The following is a 25,817-nucleotide window of genomic DNA, read 5'->3' on the forward strand; positions in this document are numbered from 1 at the left end:
TAAGTGGTTATTTTCACTGCTGTCCTGCCTAAAGGTGGGCCAGGACCAGAGAAACTTAGGAGGTTTTCTGTGTAATTTCCCATTAGAGATCATCCACCCTGCCCTAACCACACAAAATAACACAAGTCAGGGGGAGCTGGTTAGATCAGGATTTCTTTTTATTCCTTGTTGGTTTAAAATGGCTAATCAGAATAAAAAATAAAAGGGCCTCTGTCCAGAGGCTGGGGTCTCCCCTATTTAGAGGTTAGAACCCAGGTATCCCCTCTACCCAGCACCATACTGAGGTGGGCTGAGGGGTAACCCCCAAGGGACAATCGGAGGGGCCTAGGCCTGCCACTCCTTCTCTCTTATCCCCAGTTTTTGGCATATGATGAGAAATATTGCTTTTTGGATTCTTATCTCCCAGCCTGGGTTTTAAAAATGATATCAACCATGTTGGTTGGCGGGGGGATGGGGGGGGAGTTTGAGGGGCCAGTTGAAGAAGCCCACCCTGATTCCCCTCCCCCAAGAAGGGGTGATTATCCAATATTGTTTCTGGAGCTCAGCCAAGCTCTTTTCCTGATCTCCCCAGCACCACCACCACCACCACCACCACCATCAGTCATGGGGCTGTGACCCCTTTCCTGGGGAAACTAAGTGCCAATGAGCCTAGAACACTAACTCACTTTTCCAAGTCCTTCCCTCCGCTGACCATGACCCCACCCAGACTCGCCTCTCCCTGGGTTTCTTTCCTGATCACTTAGCACCAACAACAGGGGGTGCTATTTTCCTTAGATGGTAATTGGGACAAAAGAGAGGGAACCATGGGGAAAAGGAAGACTTCAATTGATGTCTCCGCTCTTTTCCTGCTGGTTTGAGGAATAGGAAGAGTAAGATCCCTCTCCTTATACATAGCCCTCCCTCATTTTCCCATCCCAGGATAGATATATAATTTCTTTGATATTTATAATATATATATATATATATATATATATATGTACACACACACCTGGTAACGCAGAGAGGAAAAAAATAGAATCCGTAACAATAATAAAAAAAATTATTTCTGGTTTAAAAATGATCTGGTTCCCTCCAGGGCGAGCAATTGCACAAATGTCCACTGAGTCTGGTCCAGGGGTTAAGGAAGGGAAGGTCTTAAAAGGTGAAGGGGGTTACTACCCCAGTCTCAGGGCCCCGACTCTCCGACTCCCCAACCCCACTGCATGTTATAAAATACTCCTCATCCTCTTGGAATCGGTGGTTTGAAAAATGTCCATGCAGGGGAGGGGAGCCCCTCGAGGAAAGGAAGGTGGCCACCTGAGGCCCTTTGGTGTAGGCGCAGAGGCGTGGGGGAGGGGAGGTGCCCAAGGCTCACACCGAAATCTCATAGGTGGTGCCACCCACCCCTGACACCTTCTTGACTCCTCCCCTTGTGGGGCTACTGAGAGGCGGCTGGCCTGGGCCAGGGGAGGCTGAGCCTATACTCTTGGGCTGCCCGTTGGATTTGCTGTAGGCCGTCTTGAGCTGTACTTCATCTCTGGGAAGAAAAGAATAGGCAGGTGTCAAAAGTGAGACAACACAGAAAAGGGAGGTAGCTTGAAAAGTTAAGAGGAAAAAATGATGTACTTTCTACCTAAAAACTTTCTTCCACAAACATTCCCTTCTATGTTACTGCCCTGCTTAAACCAAGCCTGAGTCCCTCTCTACCCTGTTCCTTCTAATAGCAGCCATCTGGTACACTTACTCTTCAGCAAAATAAATTACTTTTTAGGAAGACCAAGAAAAAATGATTAATCTTTAGTCTCTTAACAGGAATGGCCCATGAAGAGTAAAATGGAGTCAGAGTGAAAATGAAGGGCTATCCGCAAGTAGGCTAACCGCGGGTCCCCTTGCACTGATATCTTCTGCAGGGCAGTATGCTAATTTTAAGTCCCTTGGGAGCCAGGATGGACTAATACTTACTTGGGTGTCAGTAATGGCTGCAAGGCCACTTCCTCCGTCTCAGAGACACCAGGTGGGGCTTTTTGGCTGCTGTAAGACATAGATCGGCCCAGGTAGGGGGCAGTTGGGCCTGGTTCAGGGGAGCCTAGTCCCCGGCCCCTTAGCCCGTCGGGCTTGCCAAAACGCGGGGCGGCAGGTCGTCCGAGTGGAGTCTTGCCCAAGGGTGATCTCTTTGAATCATCTGAGGAGGAACTAGTACGAGGGGCATGGCCTGAGCCTGGTGTTGACTGAATGCCTGAGTCTCCCAAGCCTGGTTCTTCCTCGTGGCCTGGGACTGGGGGTGACTGGCGTAGCAGCTTCTCTCGTTCTTGGAGGGAGGCCACAATATGACGCGACAGATTGTCGTACCGGACTGGTGAGGGCTCTCGGTGCGTTGGGCCGGTTGGCACCAAACGTGGGTGCCTCTCGGCTTCCCGTTGCTGGGCCAGCCGGGCTGACAGGAAGGGAGAGGTGTAGCCTAAAGGCGGGTCTGGCTCAGGCCCTGCCTGCACAGACTCAAAATCAGGGCTGTCTGAAGGAGTGAGCAGGCTGTCATAAGACAGGCTTCCATTGCGTGTCTGGTTGGCCAAGCTCTTATAGGAGGTGGAGGTTGTGCCCTCTGAACGAATGGACTGCAACTGGCCCAGCTCAAAGCCTGTGCCCTGGGCTGACTTGAGGCTGGAGGAGCGGGAGCCACTGGATAGTGGATCGAAGTGAAAGCTTTTGCCAAAGGTGGGAGAACGGAAGCTCTCTGGCTCCAAACTGGGCTCTGAGCGGTAGCTGGGATGGCGGCTGCTCTCAGCAATGGAGGTTGGCTCCTTCAAGCTGTCCCCACGACTCAACTAAGGGAAAAAGTAAAGCAGGTTCTTAGTATTCCCCTTTTGTGGCAGATGTTAGGCCCAGAGCCCAAGGAGTCAGTTAAAAAGAGTGTCATGTGCCAGCAATATGCTTAGAACTCTCACGTGCATTATCTTTAATCCCTAAAGCACATCTCCCAGTAGGAACAAATATCTTATTTTAAAATACTGGAATGAGGAGTTCCCGTCGTGGCGCAGTGGTTAACGAATCCAACTAGGAACCATGAGGTTGCGGGTTCGGTCCCTGCCCTTGCTCAGTGGGTTAACGATCCAGCGTTGCCGTGAGCTGTGGTGTAGGTTGCAGACACGTCTCAGATCCCGCGTTGCTGTGGCTCTGGTGTAGGCCGGTGGCTACAGCTCCGATTAGACCCCTAGCCTGGGAACCTCCATATGCCGCGGGAGCGGCCCAAGAAATAGCAACAACAACAACAAAAAGACAAAAGACAAAAAAATAAAAAAAAAAATAAAATACTGGAATGAGGCTTAGAAAGGTTATGGAAGTTCTCTGTGATGGCAGAACTGGGTTTGGAACTCAGATCTGATGCTGTAATCAGTGTTTTTATCTGTTAGGCTCCAGGGACCCCTCCTGGAAAAAGGACATGCTATCAAGGACTCAATACCACTAATGCCAACAATTAGTAAAATGCCTTTGGTTTTCTTCACTTCCCTTCTCCCAATCTTTTCCCCAGAACAGTTGGCATACATCACGACCCTACTGCTACTGCTTTTTTTTTTTTTTTCTTTTTCTTTTTTGGGCCACACCCAAGGAATATGGAGGTTCCCAGGCCATGGGTCAAACTGGAGCGGCATCTGCAGCCTACACCGCAGCTCACAGCAACGCTAGACCCTTAACCCACTGAGGGAGGCCAGGGATGGATACCAGTTGGGTTTGTTACACTAGCCACAGTGGGAACTCCATGACCCTACATGAGAGTCCTCAATACCTTGGCGCTGGAAGAATGAGGCATGGCGGCTGATGCACTGCTGCTACTGTAGCCTGGCCGATACTTGTACATGGTAGGTGTTGGTGGGCTGTCCTTGCCCAAGAGGCTGCTGTCTGCAGAAAAAAAGGCCCCAGGGAACAGCACTTTAAAAGTGGATCTCTTAACCAGGCTAGAGTTCCTCAAAGTACAGGGGTAGAACACGGTAGGAACAGATATACCCAGCAAAAGGCAAGTCCTAGGAGCACACGTGAGTTTGCTGAAATCAGACTACAGACCCATGCCAGCACAAAACCGAGAGTGAGAGAATGGACTAAAACAGCTCCCAGGATGTTCTCTGCTCTGTCCAGATGCTGACAGTTACACACCCACAGAAGTCCAACTCACTGCCAGTAGCTAAGTGGCATCCCCTTTCTCCCAGCTGCCCAAAGTAACTGTTCAAGCACAACTCCCTAGGTTTTCTCAGTCACAATGCAGGCATTATCCCCCTACCCTTGCCTGCATCTTCTCTGCAGCTCACAAGTGAGGTTCTCACTCCTGCTGCTGCCCTTACCCTCATTAGTAGCCAGGCTGAGGTGTGTGCGTAGCCCCGTGTAACGGCTCAGGTCCGGCTTAGGAGGAGGTGGAGGTTCAGCATCTGCAGACTGGCTTTCTGTTATCTCCAAGCTTCCTTTAGACTGGATAAATGGAAAATCAGATTTGGAGAACTGAGTGTTAGGGCAACTCAAAGTATTAACAACCTCGTGTAAGAAGGTACACACTTCTGCAGTGGTAGCCAAGAAAATAAGAGTCAGTTTGGGGATGGTACTCATAAAGAAAGTTTTCAATAAATGTTTCATTCCATCACTGCTTTATCCATTTTCACCAACAACTGCTTGTTGAGCTCCTACCATCTGTAAGCTGCTACATTAAGTCCTATGAAGACATGCAAATGAAAGACTCAATTTCTACTGTTAATGAACTTAATCTAATGGGAAAAAGAAGATACATATTTAAGTAAGTGTAACACAAATCAGAAAGTGATAAATACTATAAGAGAGGGGTAAACAAAGCAAGTTTCCATCTCTTTGCCATGGGTGAGATTCCCCAAGTGACTCGGCTGTACTTCCCTGAATGCCTCACCTTAGTTCTCCTCAGCTCTCCCTGGATGCCATTGTCCATGATCTTCACAGTTATTTGCCCATCTGACACTTCTGGCCGAAGGAAGGGCGGTCTGATTACAATCGTCTTCTCTTTCTTTGGTCTCCCCAAATACCTGAGTGTCAAGAGTGAGAGGGCTTTCATTCATTCATTCGAAAACCTCTATTGGTTATCTACCTTTTGTAACACATTTTTACCAATACAAGAAACACTCCTACCAAGCCAGTGAAAAAAACAGGACTGAACTGATTTCTTTGATTTGATGAAGAATAACTGCAGTTAAGATCAGGCCTATGGGGAGTTCCCATCGTGGCGCAGTGGAAACAAATCCAACTAGGAAGATGAGGTTGCGGTTCGATCCCTGGCCTTGCTCAGTGGGTTAAGGATCCGGTGTTGCTGTGAGCTGTGGTATAAGGTGCAGACGTGGCTCGGATCTGGCATTGCTGTGGCTATGGCGTAGGCCGGCAGCAACAGCTCCAATTCAACCCCTAGCCTGGGAACCTCCATGTGCCACGAGTGCGGCCTTAAAAAGACAAAAGACCGGAAAAAAAAAAATCAGTCCTATGGGCAGATACACCCAGCTCAAGTCACTCTGGAGTAAATCTCAGCCCCAGCTCTCCAAAGAGAGTAACAGACTATCTAAAGAATACAGCTAGGAGTTCCCGTTGTGGCTCAGTGGTTAACGAATCTGACTAAGAACCATGAGGTTGCAGGTTCGATCCCTGGCCTTGCTCAGTGGGTAAGGATGCGGCATAGCTGTGAGCTGTGGTGTAGATCGCAGATGCAGCTGGGATCCCACGTTGCTGTGGCTGTGGTGTATGTAGACCGGCGACTACAGCTCCGATTAGACCCCTAGCCTGGGAACATCCATATGCCGCAGAGGCGGCCCTAGAAAAGACAAAAAGACAAAAACAAAACAAAACAAAAAAATAGAATATAACTAAACTCACAGGGTCCATTAAAGGACAGCATGCCCCTCTCTCCCTTGAAGGCACTTCTGAGAGAACCCTTCCTAAAAGGCCATCTCCCACCAGACCTCCCCTCTACCAGAACAAACCCAAAGACAAAAGTTTTGACCAAGGGTAACCATTAGACCAAAGGGGTAGGTGTACCTGGGTGCTGGGGAACTGCAGAGTACACGGCTGACATTGTTACAGCAGCCATTGGTGAAGGGATTCACACCTCCCCGGAATTTACCCGTAACCTAGAGGGAGGGAAAAAGGACCAGATCAGTCAGACAATGTGACCTTGACTTCCAAATTCCAAAACACAAATCGATGACAAATTACTGTGCACCCACTATCTGGGAGATACAAAAATGAGCAAAATATAATCCTACCATAAAGAAGCTTATACTCGTGATAATTAAGAAAGGGAACTGGGGAGTTCCCATCATGGTTCAGTGGTTAATGAGCCCGACTAGTATCCATGAGGATGCGGGTTCGATCCCTGGCCTGGCTCAGTGGGTTGAGGATCTGGTGTTGCCATGAGCTGTGGTGAGGGTCTCAGACACAGCTCGTATCCCGCATTGCTGTGGCTGTGGCGTGGGCTGGCAGCTGTAGCTCCAGTTCGACCCCTAGCCTGGGAGCCTCCATGTACTGTGGGTGCAGCTCTAAAAACACAAAAGACCAAAAAAAAAAAAAAAGAATGGGAACTTAGGGTGAGGCCAGGAAAAAAAGAGGAGTTCTCTTCACGGCTCAGCAGTTAACGAACCTGACTAGAATCCCTGAGGACACGGATTCGATCCCTGGCCTTAGTCAGTGGGTTAGGGATCCCATGCTGCCATGAGCTGTGGTTTGGGTTGCAGATGGCGGCTTGGATCTGGTGTAGCTGTGGTGTAGGCCAGCGGCTAGAGCTCCGATTAGACCTCTAGCCTTGGAACCTCCATATGCCATGTGTGCAGCCCTAACATGGGGAGGAAAAAAAAAAAGAAGAAGGAGAATGGGAACTCTATAGAGTCAGGGTCCTCAGTTCAAATTCTCAGGCTATTCATGGTAGCTATCTGACCCTAAATATCAGTTTCCTTAGGTAAAATGGGGATATATACCTCTCTGAATATTGAAAACTCAGATAAAATACCTAAGAGTAAGCAAGTTAAGAGTAGTTTTGTATGCATGAAAATAACTGTTTTCCTTTAAGCAGCATTAGAAGGTTCTTGAAGGATGACCCGGGTCTTTTATTTGTTTCTATAAGCTCAGAACCTAAATATACAGAGCCAGTACTACAGGAGACATTCTATTAATGTCTGTTAACTAAGAAATGGCCCATTCTCATGCTTACGTGAGGAACTTGGACACCTCATCATAAAAAGTATTCATTAATCACCTATGTGTGAAAGCGCTACGCTCTACACTAATCACAGGGCTAAAAGAGACTCATGCCCTGCTCCTAGGGGGTCTCCCATCACTCCCCCGTACCTGTTCATTGGTTGTGCGCCCCCTAGCCACCAGCACCACGTGAAATCCCGTGAGGCCAGCTACCGGGATAAAGAACAAGCCAGCCACACACATCACTGCCATTCTGAAGCCAAAGAGTCAAGGAGAAGAGAGCAATCTTGATCTCACCTTCCCCAGCCCATGCCCCAGCCATCAGCTTCCCTCTGACCCTCACTGCCACAGGACTCAACTTTCTTCATTCCTCCCCCTCCCAGTCCCGCAACCCACAGGCCGTGAAGGATACGTGACAGCCGTGCAGACCCCTGAGAGTTCCTCCATGTGGTAAAGGACATAAAGGAGGCCAAAGCCGAACACACCCATAATGTGGGCCGTCAGGGAAAGGAGGAAGAGGAAGAAATAACGGTAGTTCCGGCGACCGATACAGTTGTTCACCCAGGGGCAGTGATGATCAAATTCCTAGGAGCAAAAAGAAACAGACTGAGAGGCAGCCTTAGACCAGAGCACTCCATCATTTCTGTGAGAAGATGAACTTAAGTGTTGTTTTCAATAGTCTGTGATCATGGATACCATTTAGTTACAAAGTTTAAAAACAGGCACATGCAGGTTTTCTTGTTCTATCAATTTGTAAGGAGGCGCTTCCAGAGGTTGATCAAAGGCCAAGGCTGCCTTTCGAAGAGGAACAAATGTCAGGAGCTTTGCAAAAATATTAAGATTCATGAAAAAAGAGGCTTGGAAGAAAAACCTGGCAGACAGATGTTTACAGCTAAGGGGGGTTTACACTGGAAAGGGGGGTTAAAAGTAAAAGACAAAGAAGGCAGAAGGACAGGCAGAAAGAGAAATATAATGGTAAAATTTGAATGCAATAGCATGATGTAGTAGAAGCAAGGGACAACACAAAACCAAGACGAATATCCAAAAGATGAGCCAAGGGACGGAAGACTGGCACTCAGACCACTGGTGTTGGAAAAACCTAGGCTTACCCACTTGGGGTCCCTGCTACAGTGGAATATTTACACTCTATCCATCATGCACACAGAGCCAGGACACAGCCCAGGTAGTTAACCAGGACTACCTTTCATCCAAGGCCAAGAAGTTCAGTTCTTACTCTATGGGCGGGAAGATGGTAACTGAGGACAAGCTTACCCCACTGAGAGTTCTTACCTCCACACAGTTGTCACAGACACTGCAGTGGGAACATCGAGGAGGACGGTAGAAGCGGCAGGTGGCACACCATTTCATGCGCACCTGGATGCCCTTGATCTCCACTGTTTTGTAAAGGGGAGCTCGGAAGTCATCTTCCTTGTCTTCATCCTCCTCAGCTGCAGAGAGGAAAAGTTAATGAAGAAATGACTACGCCAGAATTGTACTAGGCACTAGGGAGGCAATGATATCTGAAATATGGCTTCAGGAGTTCCTGCTGTGGTGCAACAGGATCAGTGGCATCTCTGCAGCGCCAAGACACTTGGATCCCCAGCCTAGCACAGTGGGTAAAAGGATCCAGTGATGCCGCAGCTGTGACATAGGTCAAAACTGCTGCTCCGATCTGATCCTTGGCCCCAGTACTCCATATGCCATGTGGGGCCAAAAAAAAAAAAAGAAAAAAGTAAAAAAATTTTAAAAATAAAATACGGCCTCTGCCTTCGAGGAATTCGGTCTAAAGGTAAGAGAGACTAGGAATGAGTAACTTAATACTGTGAGATCAGCTCTGTATGCAACAGTATGGAAATGCAGATTTATTCTACATTGGGAAACACAGTTCAAGAACATGACTCAGAGGTGGCTCTGATATGGATATGCTGATATTCTTGGTTTACATATTATGAATATATTTCAAAAGAAATAGATGATTTACATATCAAAGTACATACATAATGAGTTTGCATAATAGTTCAGTATCAAGTACACAACTGAACTACAGCAATCCAAAAAAAGGAACTAACGAACTAACATCAACCTTTTTCCCCTGCACAACTGCTTCCCCAAAAGATTTTTTTTTTTTTGCCATTTCTTGGGCCGCTTCCGTGGCATATGGAGGTTCCCAGGCTGGGGGTCTAATCGGAGCTGTAGCTGCCAGCCTACGCCAGAGCCACAGCAACGCAGGATCCCAGCCGAGTCTGCAACCTACACCACAGCTCACGGTAACGCCGGATCGTTAACCCACTGAGCAAGGGCAGGGATCGAACCCACAACCTCAAGGTTCCTAGTCGGATTCGTTAACCACTGCGTCACAACAGGAACTCCAGCTCTTTCTCTTCTTGAAGTTCTATAGTTCTTTGATTACTCTTAAACTTACCACAGTGTATTTATTTATGTAAATGCCTCCCTATCTTCCCCTCTAGACTGAGCTATATGAAAGCAAGGAGCCTTAAAAAAGTGTTCCCAAGTGATCCTTACGGTAATCAATAAATATTTGATAAATGAACTCGTTAAAAAAGGCTTCCTTGGCTTTGGTTTCGTTAACCTAATCTTTAAAGCAAAAGTCGAGAAGCACAGTGACACAGGCTCTGTGAGCACAGTGAGTTTCAGGAAAACCTCATGTCACTGTACTTGCTGTCCCATCCCCACCTGTCTCACTCTTACCAGATAACTTCACATTTAAGAGAAAAATGAGATGTCATCGGCAACAACCATCATCAATTTCTCTTTCTACCTCTTATTCCACTAATAATGGTCCTAACTCTCACCTCCTAGTCCAGAAACAGCCTACTTCTGTAAGCATAACCCTTCCAACATGCAGAGGAAAGCATCTCCTTCCTCCAAAAGGTCACTCTTCAATTAGCCTCTTTCTTCAATTTCACCTTCTCTCCCTTCTCTTATTCCATCTCCTCAGGCCACCAACATGCTAAAGTCTTTGGTATCATTAAAAACAAACAGGAAGTTCTCCTGTGGCGCAGCGGGTTAAGGACCCAGCGATGCCACAGCTGCAGCATAGGTTCGAGCTGTGGGTGTGGCCAAAAAACAAATCAACAAACACTATTCCTATTAAGAACACTAATTTCTTAGTTACTAAAACAATGGCAATTTTAAATTCCCATCCTTTTGGACCTAATTTCTAATACTGCCAACCAGCAGCTACTTCATAACTTTCCTTAGTTCCCACTTTTTCCAGTTCCACCTCCTCCTAACTTTTCTTGCTCAATCCCTCTTCAATGACTCCTCCTTATCGTCTGCTCATTATTAAAATGTCAATGCTGGTCAGGTCTGATCCTCGTTCTTTCTAATCTCATTTTACTTTCTCTAGACAGTCTTAACATCTTTTGCTTCAAATACTACATGGATGAGGACTCTGAGACCAAGGTCTTTGAATCTGACTACTAAGCTGCCCACTGGGCAACTCTACCTGACTGATCCATTAAGCAGCTCAAATGGAACATGTCTAAGATGTCCTGTCTTCTCTCCAAACCTGCTCAACATTTCTGTAACTTCAGTCATAGTTTATAAAAATCAGCATCCAACCTAACAAGTTTGGAACCTTGGACCGATCCCAGGCAATTCCTTCACCCTCTCACTCTCCCCAAATAAACAATTAGACAAGAAATTCTGAAAATTCTGTAAATCCAGCTTTGAATTCAAGTTCTCATCTGGTTTGCACTACTGCAGTAGCCTCCCAGGAGGTATCTGTTATGTTCTTAGAGGAATTATTTTTGTGGAGTTCCCGTTGTGACTCAGCAGTTAACAAACCCAATAGCATCCAAGAAGATGTGGGTTCGATCCCCGGCCTCGCCCAGTGGGTTAAGGATCCAGCATTGCTGTGAGCTGTGGTATAGGTCATAGACAAGACTTGGATCCAGCATTGCTGTGGCTGTGGCGTAGGCCAGCAGCTATAGCTCCAATTTGATCCCTAGCCTGGGAGCCTCCATATGCCATGGGTGTGGCCCTAAAAATACCAAAATAAGTATGTATATATATATATATTTTTTTTTTTTGTAAAAGAAAATCTGATCCTATGATTCTTCCAATTAAAGACCTCTTTTAGGAGTTCCTTTGTGGCACAGTGGGTTAAGGATGTGGCATTATCATCGCAGCAGCTTGGGTCACTACTGTGGTTTGGGTTAGATTCCTAGCCTTGGAATCTCACACATTGAGGACACAGCCAAAAAAAAAAAAAAAAAAAAAACCAACCAAACCAAACCAAAATAACCTTCTTGCTGTCCAAAGAATTATAATCTATTTAATTCAGCATATAAAGTCTTTTACACTTGGCTCTGATTTATCTCTCGCCCCTTCTGGCCCTACCATACACTCTATCTTCTACCCACTGAGTTCAGCATTTCACAGCTACAAGCTTCTGTATGTGCTGCTTCCCCTGCTTAGAATGCCCTTCCCTTCCTCTACTTGGTAAAGTGTTTCCTATGTACCGTCAGCAGCATTTGCCCCATTTCTCTGGGCAGATGTAAATATACCTCTTTCTAAGGTCTCAAGCTTATTCAAGCTTCCAAAAATCATTGTTTCTCAAAGGTAGTAAAGAGTTTCCAAAAGAGAAGGGGGAGATCTTACCTCGAGGGAAGATCCCTGGGTCCATGAAGGTGGCCATGCTGAAGTTGGCCAGCACAAAGAGAAAAACAATCGCATTGTAGATGGGCACTGCAGGTGACACAGAGAGGCTTAGTCCTGGACAGCTGCACAGATAATAAAGAAAATGAGGGGCTGCCTCTAGTACTGTGGACACAACTATATAAAAACCTCTAAGAACCCATACCTATATATAAATCTTGCCTCAAATTACCTTTATCCTTCCCAATAAGTGGGTCTAGTTTCCCAGAAAAATGCTCATTTTAGATCAAGATACAAGACTTAACCCCTTGCACTGAGGTCCATGATCTTCAGATTCCTTCTTACCCTGTGGCTCTTTCCATTTGTTTTTGACTCTGTCCTTACCTCCCTTTTAACCAGGCACAAGAGCTAGGGACTAAGTATGAAACTGACACCAGCTACACTCCCTTTTCTGGAACAGCCTGAGGCTTCTGGATCCCAGCCATGCCCCACTGACCTGCACACTGGCCCAAAGCAAGGGACACCACCTGCCTCTCTGGCTCCTCTTCTCTCTTCCCAGCTGGCTCTGAACCACTCTCAACTGCCTACATCAGATATTCCTGAGAATTTTATTCAACTAGAGGCTAGTTCTCAAGGTAAAGAAAAGGAAACCACTCACATATAAGGATGCCAAGGCACAGGACTAGACCCTTTGAGATCAATAAATGAAGCAGAAGAGTGGAGGAGGGGGCGGGGGGAAAGCAGGTATCAGACCAAAGCAGCCCTAAATCCTGCAGGAAAAAGAAAGTGGCCACACATCCAATATTCCACAGGGTTCAAATCAAAGATATGCTTTAGGTAACTTTTCCTTGACACAAAGAGTGACCTGGTCCATGACTAAGCTCAGTTTCTGTCAGGACAGCAGTCTCAGCAGGAGTGCTGCCAGCGCTCTCCCTTTCTCTGAGGATGGTTCCTGGGAGCTGGAAGGGTCAGAAGAACATCTGCTGTGCTGCTTACTTGGTCAGTAGTATCACCCTCTCTCCCATGTCAGCTCAGGAAGAACTCCCCATTACAAGACAGTGGCTCAATACCCTAATCTGCTTTGTGGCTGAGAATTTAATCTCCAGAATTAGGCCAGCATCTGTCCTCGTCCCCTTTATCTAGACCAGCCAGAAGGAAAGGAAGAGTTCACTGAAGGAAAGGAAGAAGGGGCCGGAGAACAAGACAGTAAATGAGCCTGGAGAGTTATTCCACAGAAGCCCTGGATTCCGTTGAGAGGTGATCTGTCTCCAGCAAAATTAAAAGCACAGCCCTGAATCGTGAGTCAGGACAGTCTGAAAGACCCGAGCTCCCTAATGAGAAAGAAACTAATGATAAGAGGCAAAACTCATTGTCACAAAGCATCTCACAAGTCTTTGTCTTTATCACCACCATCTATTTATTCAAATTCCATTTAACCTGTCATTAAAAAAAAAAAAATTAAGTAAATATTTATGGTGCACTGGACTTTTTAGATAGTAAATATCAATTAACTCTTTGCTTCTCTGGCTGGGTCAGGACATAATTGGGAGACAAAATAATGAAGCTCAGAGGGAAGGCACTGATTTCAGTGCAAAAAAGGGACTTTCTGTCACAGCTCTAGTTTTAGTCGACTGAAGTCTCCTATGGAAGCCTCTTTCCCTGGGAGTTCTTTGATTCGGAAAAGCTGTCCCCATACCTTGGCAGGGTTTGGGGTAGAATACAAGCAAGAAGGCAGAGTCTTTACAAAGCCCCACCCAGAGCCTGATCCTAAGGAGGGAGGGAGAGAAACTGAAAACCAGTCATCCAGGTCAGAGCCCCTCCCTAGTTCTTAGCTGTCACTTCAATTTCCGCCCAGGGAAGAGGAGAAAGGGTGACTCACTTGACTCCCACAGCCTGGGAAGATAATTAGAAGGGAAAAAGAAATTAAATCCTTAGAACACTGAGGTGTCCATGATTTAAGTCTTATTCCTAGAACTGACTACTGAGACCTCTTGAGCTTTTGCAAAAAGTAAGTTTATCTCCAAGGGAAACAAAGGTGAATGAGAACAAGCCATCAGTCCCCTCACAGACCCAGATGTCCATCTTTCTGACCCCATTTTTTCCTTCAGTTTCTGCATTTCCAAAGCAAATCACCTAGTTTCTTGGCTCTAGTGCCAATGACCTGCCCCCGGATAATGAACTTTATCCCTGCAAACTGCAACCTTCTTGATATCAACACATCCCAGCTGAAGTGTGGGACTCTAGAATCAAGTTCCAGTATCTGTTGCCAAAATCAAGCCTACCCTCACAGTGGCAACACAAATAACCTCACAGGCAATAGCTGCTCCTAGATTCAACTTAAAAGCCACCGCTTCCAACCACAGCACTCTGAGAAAACATCCCACCCAAGAGAGGCCTGTGTGAGAAGAGCCTGCTCCTGCTGTATCCCGCATTCTGCTGGGCTCCAGGAGAGGCTTGCCATTGCTACAGTACTTTGCCAGATTCCTAGGTGACCACCCCAAGTGGCCTGTCTGAATCTGTTGCCTTTGATGGAAGGAGATGAGGGCCGGGCTGAGGAGAAGCCGTCCGGGCTCGTCCTCAGCCTATGGCAACAATCACAGAGCTCCAAAGTATAGGGAGTGGCTGTAGGCCGGCTGACTCATGATGAGACTCCCAGACCGACACCATCCCAGGGAGAACAGGTTCTTCTGCCCACCTGTTTGCCACTTCTGTTTTCAAGGCCAAATAAAATATTGGGAGAGTAGATTTCAATACCCACACTCTTGAAATCTTGAAAATCTGTTTCCTAGCCCTAACTCTTTCTACTATAAAAACAAATAAACGAACAAAAAACTGCTTAAGTTCCTGGTAAGAAAAATAAGCAGCAGTCAAGAAACTTTGGATTTTAATCCTGTCTTTTTTTTTTTTTTTTGCTTTCTTAGGGCCGCACTCATGGCATGTGGAAGTTCCCAGACTAGGGGTCTAATCAGAGCTACAGCTGCAGGCCTATACCACAGCCACAGCAACACCAGATCCAAGCCATGTCTGCAACCTACATCACAGTTCACGGCAACGCTGGATCCTTAACCCACTCAGCAGAGAGGCCAGGGATCAAACCCGCAACCTCATGGCTCCCAGTTGGATTTGTTTCCCCTGAGCCACGAAGGGAACTCCTTAATCCTGTCTTGATCAATGCTTTGCTATGTAACCTTAGGCAATCCACAGGAAACTTTCCAAGCTTGTTACTTCAGCTACAAGTTACATATATAAGGGAAAAGGAGACAATGTTTGAAAAGAGCCAAAAATTCTTTTCAAACCAGATGGCTTAATACTGAGCGTTCATGGGATAGAAAACAAAACAAAAGAAAATGATTAACTATCTCCATCATCATCATCCATTATCATTCCAGCTCCACCTTCATCCCGAACTCCACTTCCTCTGTCTCAAGTACTAGATTCAAGAACACTTAATACAGAGGCACTTCGCTCCTCAAGACCAGGTCTGTGCATTCCTCCCATGCCTAGCACATACCTGGAGTGGGACTAATGTTCTTTGTTGATGAGGCTAGGCTAGGACGAATACCCCACTTCTTGCCCCTAGGGCTCCTCAAGATTCCACGGGAAAACAACCTCCCCTCTTCTAGATGGGTAAATTTCTCATTAAACACCTGACCTGTCCTGTCTTAGACTTTCAAGCAGCTGAGTGCAAGGTGGAGGACTTGGGCACTTATTTCTGGATGAGAAAATAACGTGGGAAGGAAAAGGAACAACCACTGCTCAATTAATGCCCTAAATCACGAGGCTGCTCCCACTCAAATCAGGTGCTAGCACCTCTGCAGTCATGAAAGAAAGAAAGGGCCCGAGGGAGAGTCACTGAGGTTGCCCAACTCTAGATAAAGAAACTGAAAAGGAGGAAGCTCTCTCATGGATGGGACACTGGAAAGACCGACACGGATTTCTGGCCAAGCCTGACTTCTGCCCTTCCCGCAAAGGATTGCTTGCGGCCGAGACTTCACTCCTGCACCCTCCCTGACAATTTTAGAAAAGAGACAAAATGGGACACTAGCTGACTTAACTTCCAGCTCAAGGAGACTTTAGGGGATACAACTCAGTGATTTATTTCAAATGGTATTGCCAGGAGCCCGAAGACGATCTCAGGGGTCCCCAGGAAGACAAAGAGGAGACACCCAACGGCTGGGCTTCTATATGCCAGCCTCACTTGAACCAGAGAGGCCCTACTCTTATATTTTAAATACCAGAGGTCCACAGAAGATCTCATTTGAGGAAATCAAAAAAATAAAAAAAAAGTCATATTGCTTAAATAAACTGCTTAAATAAAGACAGCCCAGAAATCTGTCCTGAGGAAAATGCCAGGGGGAACTCTAAGACTTCAGGCGCTTCTAACTTTGAATTGGGGCAATAATTCCAATTACAATCAATACTGTCCTCCAAATTTTTTTCTCTTAAGGCTAGGAGACCATGGAATACAGAGGACCCCTGCTTTTCTGGCACTAGGCAAGGGGAAAGTAGGTTAAATAGCTTCAACTATCAGTTGAGAAAATGCCTATGTAAGGACAACTATGGCAAAACTGGTATAACCAGCCAAGCACTTGGCTGGTTCCAGATGGTTCCAGATGAGCAAATTAAGAACAAGGATTCTGCTCTCCCAAACTCAGGAACAGATGGGTTGAAAGAGAAACCACTCAGCCAGTCCTCCTAATTTCCTAGCTTCCCAAAGGCTTTGCCTTCTAAAGGGAAACACTCTCCCCAACACTCTCCATATCAGGTGGATAGAACAAAGAGAAGATGCTCACATGGGAGCATCTCTCCAATCAAGCAGGTCTAAGGGTGTCAAAACTGGTCTTATCTCCCCTAACACAGCACCACAACTGCTACAAAGACGCTAAGGTCCCATATAAATGTCCCTTGGTTAAAACACTCATTCTACTTAATGGCCATAAAAGGAGAAACCAGATGAGGCCAACACTGAAGACTCCTCCTTATTGTCAGTCAATGTATTAAGAAAGACAGTACACTAAACACTCTGAGTTGGAGCAAGAGAAAAAGATGATGAAGAGAAGTCAGAGAAGAGCAGGGCTGCTCTAGATCCCTGAGGGATTAAACAGATGTGCTCAGGCTCAGAGCTGGAGGCTGAAGAATCTACTCTTAAGAGAAGGAGGTAAGAAGTAGAATGATGCTCACACCTTAGATAACAGATTCATTCTTTCCTTGTTTAAAAACTAAATAGAGGGATTCCCATTGTGTCTCAGTGAGTTAAGAATCCGACATAGTCTCGGTGAGGATATGAGTTTGATCCCTGGGCTTGCTCAGTGGGTTAAGGATCAGGCATTGCTGCAAGCTGCAGCACAGGTCGCAGATGCAGCTTGGATTCAGTGTGTCTGTGGCGTAGGCCAGCAGCTCCAAATAGACCCCTAGCTCAGGAACTTCCATATGCCATAGGTATAGCCATAAAAAGTGGAAAAAAACAGAACACTAAATAGGGAGTTCCCGTTGTGGCGCAGCAAAACGAACCAGACTAGGATCCATGAGGATGCAGGTTCCATCCCTGGCCTTGCTCAGTGGGTCAAGGATCTGGCCTGGCTGTGAGCTGTGGTGGAGGTCGAACAGGCAGCTCGGATCCCCCATTGCTGTGGCTGTGGTGTAAGCTGGCAGCTGTAGCTCCGATTCAATCCCTACCCTGGTACCCTCCACAGGCCCTGTGAGTGGCCCTTAAAAGCCAAAAACAAAAGAAAAAAAAAAAAAAAAAAAAAACCACTAAATAGAAAAGCATCATATTTATCGTACTTTTGCAATATTACTCTTTTGGCCAAACAACCCACAGTTCTTAGAATTCCTTTTGGCATCAGAAGCTCAATTTGGGGTGTTTTCCCTCCTTCCTATCTAAGACTTAATTTCTGTTCTAGTTTCTCCCCATGACAAAATCTGCCCACACCCCAGCAACTCCTGCTTCACTCATAGTCCAGACTGCTTTTATTCCCCACCACTTCATTTTCTTCCTTTTGCCAGCAACCCCACATTGCTCTAAACAGCACCTCACAATCAGGCTTGAGCCTGAACCACAACAGAGTGAACTCCCCAGAAAATCTAGCACGCTCTGATTGTTCCATGAGCTACAACTAGAACACTAAATCAATGACTCAACAGTTTAAGGCTCAGAAGCCTAGTACATGTTAATTTATAAACAGGTAACTGCACAGATGCTTGCCAGGTAGTCAATTAAGATACTGGGGAAAAGGAAAAGGATAAATCATTCAAGTCTCCTCCAGAAACAAGCAGATGAACATAGGCTGAATATCCCTAAGTGGGAAATCTTTTGACAACCACTGTCTTTCCAAATGGGACCAGAGAAGAGGAGAAATTACTGTCAGGTCCTTCAGCAGGAACTAATGTGAAGGAAGCCTTCTAGGACTCGCTTCCTAAATAAAACTCGCTTTTTCCCAGTGGCCTTCGCCTCTCAAGAGTGCAGAGGAAACCATCTGAGTAATACCAACAGCCAAAACCGTCTCAGGTATACCTTCTAAATCAATCCTGAAATCCTCCAGTACCCTCAGTTCCCACAATCTCAGATCGAAGCCTCAGACATCCTGGGGAGGAGCCACTACTATCTGAAAAGCCTTTCATCTAGTCCTGTGCTCTCAGAGAACTGATTGCTTAAGCCACGTCGAGCCTCTCTGGTGCTTCCCTCCCACTTCCTTCCTAGTTCCGAATCATCTAATGATGAGGCCGGGTAGGAAAATATGAAGACATCTGTGATTCCAAAGGAAGGAAGGCTGGGGAAGGTAGAGGATTTAGCAGGGTAAAATTTGCAACAAGGCCTGTTCTTACTCTTCTTACCGGTGTCTCTGGGGTTTGGATTTACCTCTATCAGACCTCATACACTCCTAGTCACTTGGCTTTGCAAGTAAGGAGCCAAACTCAAGAGAAAAAAAAGGATCCCCTGACCTCCCCGGCAGCCCCCCCATCACCACTGCTGGGAGGGAGAAAACTCACGTAAAGGCAAAGAAGAGGGTCGTGGCTCCCACTAGGAAGATGGCTGCTGCTGAGACCGGAACATACTTGCTGGGTTTGAATCTCTTTCCAGACTCTGCGGGCATGTTGGAGCTCTGATGGGAGATCTGCCCTGCCGCATAGCCCAGGCCCACACAGCGGCAGAACAGACAAGAAAACGGGACGAGGGAGACGACGGAGAGCAGAGTACAGAGGAAAACCAGGGAAACAGAAAATGGAGAATTATCACCCTTCCCCCTCCCAAACAGAACCAAAGGTCAAAAGATCTCAAACGAAGGAAAGCACATGGGAGGGGGAAAGGTGATTCCAAATGATGAATAACCACCTCCCCAGAACAAGGCAGAAGGAGAGATTAAGAAACACAACTTATACAGTTTACAAACTGGAGACAAACAGTAGGCTGTACACATGCAAATGGCTGCAGGTGGAGAACGCGGGCAGTCGGACAAATCCAACAGCTCATGGATGGAGGGAAGTCTTCAGAAGGAAAGAAGGGGAGGTACCAGGGTAGGACAGAACACCTCCAGCAAGGAAAAATTCTTCAGAGGAGATACTATAGTACCTCCCCGACCACCGCGCTTCCACGAAGTGTGAGCAGCACCTCAAAGAGGTGTGCCCCGTGTGTTTCTATTTCAATCCAAGAAGGAACCTGGGGCCCCTTCCAGCTTTAAAGAGAAGCTGCTGCTACCACAGTCCTTGTCTCTTTTAGGCAGTTTTCTCAATGCCACCACTCCCACACCTTGACCTCAGGGCTTGCAGTCTGGCAATGGTGGTTTAATTTTATTTACTTTCTCTTGATGGCTAAAGCTGGGCAGCAGCTGTTTCAAGGCTGAGTTGTAAATCCTTTTCTTTGAAGGGGGAGGGAAAACGAGAGAGAGCATACAAGCTTGTCTGTCTTCAATCTCTTCTTGTTATTCCCAAACCCTTTAAGGGCTCCGTTTCCTATACAGTTCATGCAAAATGAAAGGAAAACATAAAATCCCTGAAGCCATGTTCTTCCCAATGAGCACAATAAGATGAATAAATCAATTCCACTCGATGACACTTTTAAAAGGTTACTGTGGAAGAGGTCCCCGTTCCCAGGTGAGATAATGTCTCTGATCTTCTTCAACCTTGGGATTTTTGGATGCAGAGTTCAACTGGATTACAGTGCCTCACCTGGAGAAAGACAAATATCTTTATCAGAGAAATTCTTTCAGGGCATTTCTTAAGAACATCAAGGCTAGGAGGTCTTTTGTGGTGCAGCAGGTTAAGGATCCAGAGTTGTCACTGCAGCGCTACAGTGGCCGGGGTCACTGCTGTGTCTGGGTTCACTTCTTGCCAGGGAAGTTCCACATATCCACCACCTCCACCAAAAGAACGTCAAGGATAAAACCCCAAAAGCTATTCTGCTTAAAAAGTGCCCTTTGGGAGTTCCCCACTGTGACTCAGCAGGTTAAGAACCAGTGTCCAGGGAGTTCCTGTCATGGCTCAGCAGAAATGAATCTAACTAGCATCCATTAGGACACATGTTTGTTTTTTTGTTTTGTTTTGTTTTGCTTTTTAGGGCAGCATTTGCAGCATATGTAAATTCCCAGGCTAGGGGTCTAAGTGGAGCCAAAGCTGCTGGCCTACACCACAGCTCACGGCAATGCCGGATCTTTAACCCATCGAGTAAGGCCAAGGATCGAACCTGCGTCCTCATGGATGCAAGTCAGATTTGTTTCCACTGAGCCACGACGGGAACTCCGAAGACACAGGTTCGATCCCTGGCTTCACTCAGTGGGTTAAGGATCCAGTGTTGCTGTGAGCTGTGGTGTAGGTTGCAGATGAGGCTCGGATCTGGCATTGATGTGGCTGTGGCGTAGGCCAGCAGCTACAGCTCTGATTTGACTCCTAGCCTGGGAACCTCCTTATGCTTCGAGTGCAGCTCTAAAAAGACCATGGAGTTCCCGTTGTGGCTCAGGGGGTAACGAATCCGACTAGGAACCATGAGGTTTCGGATTCGATCCCTGGCCTTGCTCAGTGGCTTAAGGATCCGGCGTTGCTGTGAACTGTAGTGTAGGTCGCAGACACGGCTCGGATCCCGAGTTGCTCTGGCTGCAGTGTAGGCCGGCAGCTACAGCTCCGATTAGACCCCTAGCTGGGAACCTCCATATGCCTCGGGAGCGACTCTAGAAAAGGCAAAAAGACAAAAAATAAAAATAAAATAAAATAAAAAGACCGAGAGAAAAAAAAAAAAAGGAAAGAAAGAACCAGTATCCAAAAAGATGCAGGTTCAATCCCTGGCCTTGTTCAGTAGTTAAGGATACAGTGCTGCTGTGAGCTATGGCATAGGTCGAAGACATGGCCTGGATTTGACGTGGCTGTGGCTGTGGCTGTGGCGTAGACAGGCAGCTACAAGCTCCAATCCAAGCCCTAGCCCAGGAACTTCCATATGCTGCAGGTACAGGCCCTCCTGCCCCTCAAAAAAAGGCCCTTTAAAAAGAAAGATGATTTTCTACTTCACTATGTGGCAAAGGACTCTGAACTGGGAGGACACTGGGTTCAGAATTCTTTACTTTTTTTTTTCTTGGTCTTTTCAGGGTTGCACATGCAACATAGGGAGGTTCCCAGGCTAGGGGTCAAATCAGAGCTATAGCTGCCAGCCACAGCCACAGCCACAGCAACGCCAGAATCATATCTGCGACCCACACCACAGCTCACAGCAACGCCGGATCCTTAACCCACTGAGTGAGGCCAGGGCTTGAAAATGCGTCCTCATGGTTACTAGTCAGTTTGTTTCCGCTGAGCAATAGGAACCCCCTTCTTTACTCTTCAAAGTGCTGTTCATATTGAAAAAAGGAAAATATGGCTTCACCTGGCCTAAGGTCATCCAAAAACCAGTTCCTGTAAGGCGCCCATCTCACCTGACATAGATGGGCAGTAACAAAGACCAAGAATATCAAAATCTAAAAACAGGAGTTCCCGTCGTGGCACAGTGGTTAACAAATCTGACTAGGAACCATGAGGTTGCAGGTTCGATCCCTGGCCTTGCTCAGTGGGTTAAGCATCCAGCGTTTACCGTGAGCTGTGGTGTAGGTCGCAGACTCGGCTCGGATCCCACGTTGCCATGGCTCTGGCATAGGCCAGCGGCTACAGCTCCGATTCGACCCCTAACCCGGGAACATCCATATGCCACAGGAGTGGCCCTAGAAATGGCAAAAAGGCCAAAAAAAACTAAAAACAAACAAGGGCATAGCAGTGAAGGGCAGTCCTAGAAAAGAGATTTCTCTTTGACCAAAGAGAATATTTATTGCTACAATGAAAAAAGAAAAAAGTAGGACAAAATTAGGACAGTAAGTCCATTTCCTTTCTGTATATGTCTCCCTTGCTCTCGCTCTCTCATCCCTCTAGCTTTTTAGTTATAACCTTAAAGAGGCAAAAGCTGAATATTTGGTTATCTGGAATAACTCATTAGAGGAACTGGATGAGCAATGTCTTTGCACTGAAAGGTGAGATGCCCTCTATAAGAACCAGAGTCTAACCAGAGGGGTTGATACTTTTCTTCCCAATCAACAGTTTTTTTTATTTCTACTTTGGCCTATTAGGAAGTAAGGGAGACCCACCTTCCTGATATGATTTAGAATAACAATTATTTCTGTTGATGGTAGTAGTAAAATAACACTAGTGCTTTTGGATTTTACAGGATGCTTTTCAACTAGTGATCTCAAAGCACTTAACTGACATTATCTGGTGACAGAGTTCCTTATCTCACTCCTTAAAATTAAAGGCTAGAGAATGCCTGGGGCCATCCCACTGAATGACTTTGAGCAGTCAGGTTCAGAACCCAAGTGTTCACAGGTCCCTGCGTCAACACAAACCCTTTCTACTTCTTTCTCCTTCACTACACTACCTGCCCAGTGATGACAACTTGGAATCTGCAGACCAAAAATTTTATATAAGGATTTTTCCCACCCAAGAGATGCAGTATCTCCCCTAGTACCAAAGGCAGAGATTAAACTATCAGAAGTTTTGAATAGTGAAGTATAAATGTACCCTGGAATTGATCACTTCCTCTCTTTTCTGAGGCATGGAACGCAAAGGTGCCTTCTCTCAACATGCATTCTCTCCCTCTAAACAATGGAGTTTGAGAGGGCCAAACAGCATTATCAGACTAGACTGATTCCTACTTGAATCGAAGCCCAACTTTCTGAATTTAGGCCTAAGTAACTTTGTTAATAATGAGAAGCCAGAGTTCCCGTTGTGGCGCAGCGGAAACAAATCCGACTAGGAACTGTGAGGTTGCAGGTTCCATCCCTGGCCTCGCTCAGTGGGTTAAGGATCTGCCATTGCCATGAGCTGTGGTGTAGCTGGCAGATGTGGCTCGGATATGGCGTTGCTGTGGCTCTGGCATAGGCCAGCAGCTGTAGCTCGGATTAGACCCCTAGCCTGGGAACCTCCATATGCTGCGAGTGTGGCCCTCAAAAGACACAAAAACAAAAAACAATGAGAAGCCAATTCTTGGTTTGCAGGCAGTACTATTAAAAATAAACTTTACCCTTAAAACTCCAAGATTAGAGAAGGAAAATGGCACTGCTTGTATTTTATCATTTAGACACCACATATTATTTCAGATTATATTTTCTGACAGGAAAAAAGTCACATGGGCTACTATTGCCATAGTAATTCAGAGCCACAAAAGGCCATGCAACTTGGGGAGTACAATACAAGGAAACAAGAGAGATCAGCATCTGAGATGTTTAAGGTATGTATGTTAGAAGTGACAAGACAAAACCTAGGACTTTATTGGGTGTAATAAAGATGCATCAGCTCTCAGCAGAAGGATGTACTGTGGGTAGTAGGAATGAGACCGCAGGGTGACTGTGGCTCATCAGAGCCAGTAGTCTGGATCCATACCAGTAGAAAAAGGTGCACAAGAATGTGTATGTCACATTCGGGCATAGAGCAATCTATGGATTGGAAATATGTATATATATATATATATATATATATATATAAAACAAATTACAAAGGTTGGGTTTGAGGGCTTTAACAAAGGTTTAATACAAGTACCTCCTTAAAGGGGTGAATAGGTATGGCAGCAAGACTGACAGCACAAGTATTGCTTGTTGAAATAAAGAAGTATAATAGTATAAGTCTTAATACAAAGTAACCAAGGTATCATGGAATAACCCACATGTCAAAATACTGGCTGAAGAGTCAAACAGAAGTTTAATATGGGTGTTATTACATACGGGGCGGCGGGGGTGGGTGGGTAGTAAAGTACATGGCAATATAAATCTTGTAAGCATTAGGTGGGTTTAAAGAATGGGTGATAAACATTCTGAAGAGATTTAACCCAGTACAGAGAAATACTGGGATAAAACGATAGGGATGCGAATAAGGTCAACCTAGACAAGATGGCATTAACCAGGAAGTGAAAAATCCAAGGCAGAAAAATGATCTAGAGTATAACATGTATCTAATCCTACACCTCCTTTCGTAACTTTAAGTCTCTTACTTCTCATTTCAATGTTTTCATTCGGCCAAGTGGGTAAAACGCTTTCTACCTCCCTATCTCACAAGAGATTCCTATAGGTAAAATAATGTCAAACACATTCGAGTTCCACTTGTAAAAAGTACAGAGTACTAAAAGCATGGAGCTCCCGCTGGTGGGGGTAGGGGAGGAAGCGGACGGATGCAAGAGAACAGGTAACAGGATGAGGCTTGAGCCAAAATAAGTATCAGCAGAGTGGGGTGAAGGACCTAAAAAGCAGGGAGGGAATGGCACCCAATCCCTACCCCGGAGCGGGGGTATCGAGAATCACGGTAAGGGGCAGGGATGGCCGAGACAGGGAAGACCGCATCCGCGGCGGCAGGGCCCATTGGAGCCGCGGGAGACTACAGAGCCCCGGGTCGCAGAGCCGGGGGCGGGAGGGGCGGCGGCTGGGCGCCAGGCGCGTAGGGACCGGGGTCCCCAGCTGGGACCCGGCGACCCGGCACTAACCGGTTCTGAGCCCCGGCAGCCGTGGATCCCCGGCCTCTACTCGTCGTCCGTTTCCGGGGCCCACGGGTCCCGCCGCAGTTGGATGACCCGGCCCGGAGGAGGAATGGGGCCTCAAACCACCTCCCCCTCTTGGGTCCCCCTTCCCTAGAGGTCACTCTCCCCTCCCACCTTCCTGGCCCGACACTTCCGGTTCCGTAGGGGCCGGTGTCCCCGGTACTCACCCCCGGCGCTGTTCCCGTCACCGCTACCGTCGTAGTCGCCGCCGCCTCCCGGTAGTGCCGTCCGGCCTCTGAGAGGCAGCGCGCGGCCGCCGCACGCTCCACGCCCGCCCTGCTCAGCGCGCCCCCGCTCAGCGACGCTCGCCTTCGAGTCAGCGCGCGGCCGTTGCCCTCAGAGCCGGGTCTCGAGCCCTCCCAGCGTTCCCATTGGCTCCCTGTCCCGGGCGCGCGCGACGTCTCGCGCAGGGCACGTTCCTCTCATTCATGCGGCTCGCGCCGCCGCGCCCGCCCCCGCTCACTCTCCCATTCACCCATAGCCCCCACCCCGACGCAGCTCTAGGGCGTGCGCGCGCACGCCGGCGACCGCGGCGACCTCGCGGTCTGATTGGCTGCAAGAGCACAGCGCCGTACCACGCGAGAAAACGAGAACGCGCGCGCAAGGGCCTTCGACCAGCAGAGATGGGTGGGCGTACTGCGCAGTAGTCGGAAAAGGGGAAATGGCGGGGCCACTCTTCCCTTTTTCTGCTTCCTGCTTTGTGCCCCTCCCGTATCGAAGCAGGAAAACTCAGACGTGAAAAATAATTAAATGTGCGTACCGAGAGTACTCAAAAGCAAGTAGTTACCCTTCCAAATTCGCCAAACCCCCTCCAGTAAGTGTGGTACGCTCCAGACAGGCTTCTGGAGTAACCAATCACCCACAGGCCCCGGCGTCTTCCGGCTTCAGCTTCTTCAGTCATTGGCCAACAGTTTGCCCACTAATTGGCCCTCTCCCTTTTTTCTTTTTTCTCTTTCTTTTTTTTTTTTTGATGGCGAAAACTTTATTTAAAACAATTTTG

The 25,817-nt window shown here is 47.0% G+C and overlaps 1 protein-coding gene across 5 annotated transcripts; it reads right to left on the minus strand.

Moving 5' to 3' along the window:
- On the minus strand, positions 136–25,686 carry ZDHHC5 (zinc finger DHHC-type containing 5). 5 transcript variants are annotated; one of them, XM_021083028.1, is made up of 12 exons: positions 25,578–25,686; positions 18,778–19,953; positions 11,791–11,912; positions 8,455–8,612; positions 7,577–7,749; positions 7,315–7,417; positions 6,010–6,101; positions 4,880–5,012; positions 4,311–4,434; positions 3,761–3,873; positions 1,942–2,801; positions 136–1,516 (listed from the first exon to the last, which is right to left on the minus strand). In XM_021083028.1, exons 2-12 carry the CDS (start codon positions 18,879–18,881, stop codon positions 1,351–1,353), a joined length of 2,148 nt encoding a protein of 715 aa, XP_020938687.1. In that variant the 5' UTR covers positions 18,882–19,953; positions 25,578–25,686; the 3' UTR covers positions 136–1,350. The 5 variants fall into 5 exon arrangements, with proteins under 5 accessions (XP_020938687.1, XP_013849765.1, XP_003353898.2 ...); XM_013994311.2 differs by lacking the exon at positions 25,578–25,686 and adding an exon at positions 24,985–25,301 and having other exon boundaries at positions 11,791–11,877; XM_003353850.4 differs by lacking the exon at positions 25,578–25,686 and adding an exon at positions 24,985–25,300.

The sequence above is a fragment of the Sus scrofa genome, chromosome 2 (assembly GCF_000003025.6).
Source record: "Sus scrofa isolate TJ Tabasco breed Duroc chromosome 2, Sscrofa11.1, whole genome shotgun sequence".
Classification (NCBI taxonomy): domain Eukaryota; kingdom Metazoa; phylum Chordata; class Mammalia; order Artiodactyla; family Suidae; genus Sus; species Sus scrofa.

Bases quoted from the DNA above. Each gene is read 5' to 3' on its own strand.
- ZDHHC5 (XM_021083028.1), bottom strand. From the start codon at position 18,881: ATGCCCGCAGAGTCTGGAAAGAGATTCAAACCCAGCAAGTATGTTCCG. The intron at 6,102-7,314 runs GTACGGGGGAGT...CCCTCCCTCTAG, and splicing joins GGCGCACAACCAATGAACAG to GTTACGGGTAAATTCCGGGG. The intron at 4,435-4,879 runs GTGAGGCATTCA...CCATTTATCCAG, and splicing joins GAGAGCTGAGGAGAACTAAG to TCTAAAGGAAGCTTGGAGAT.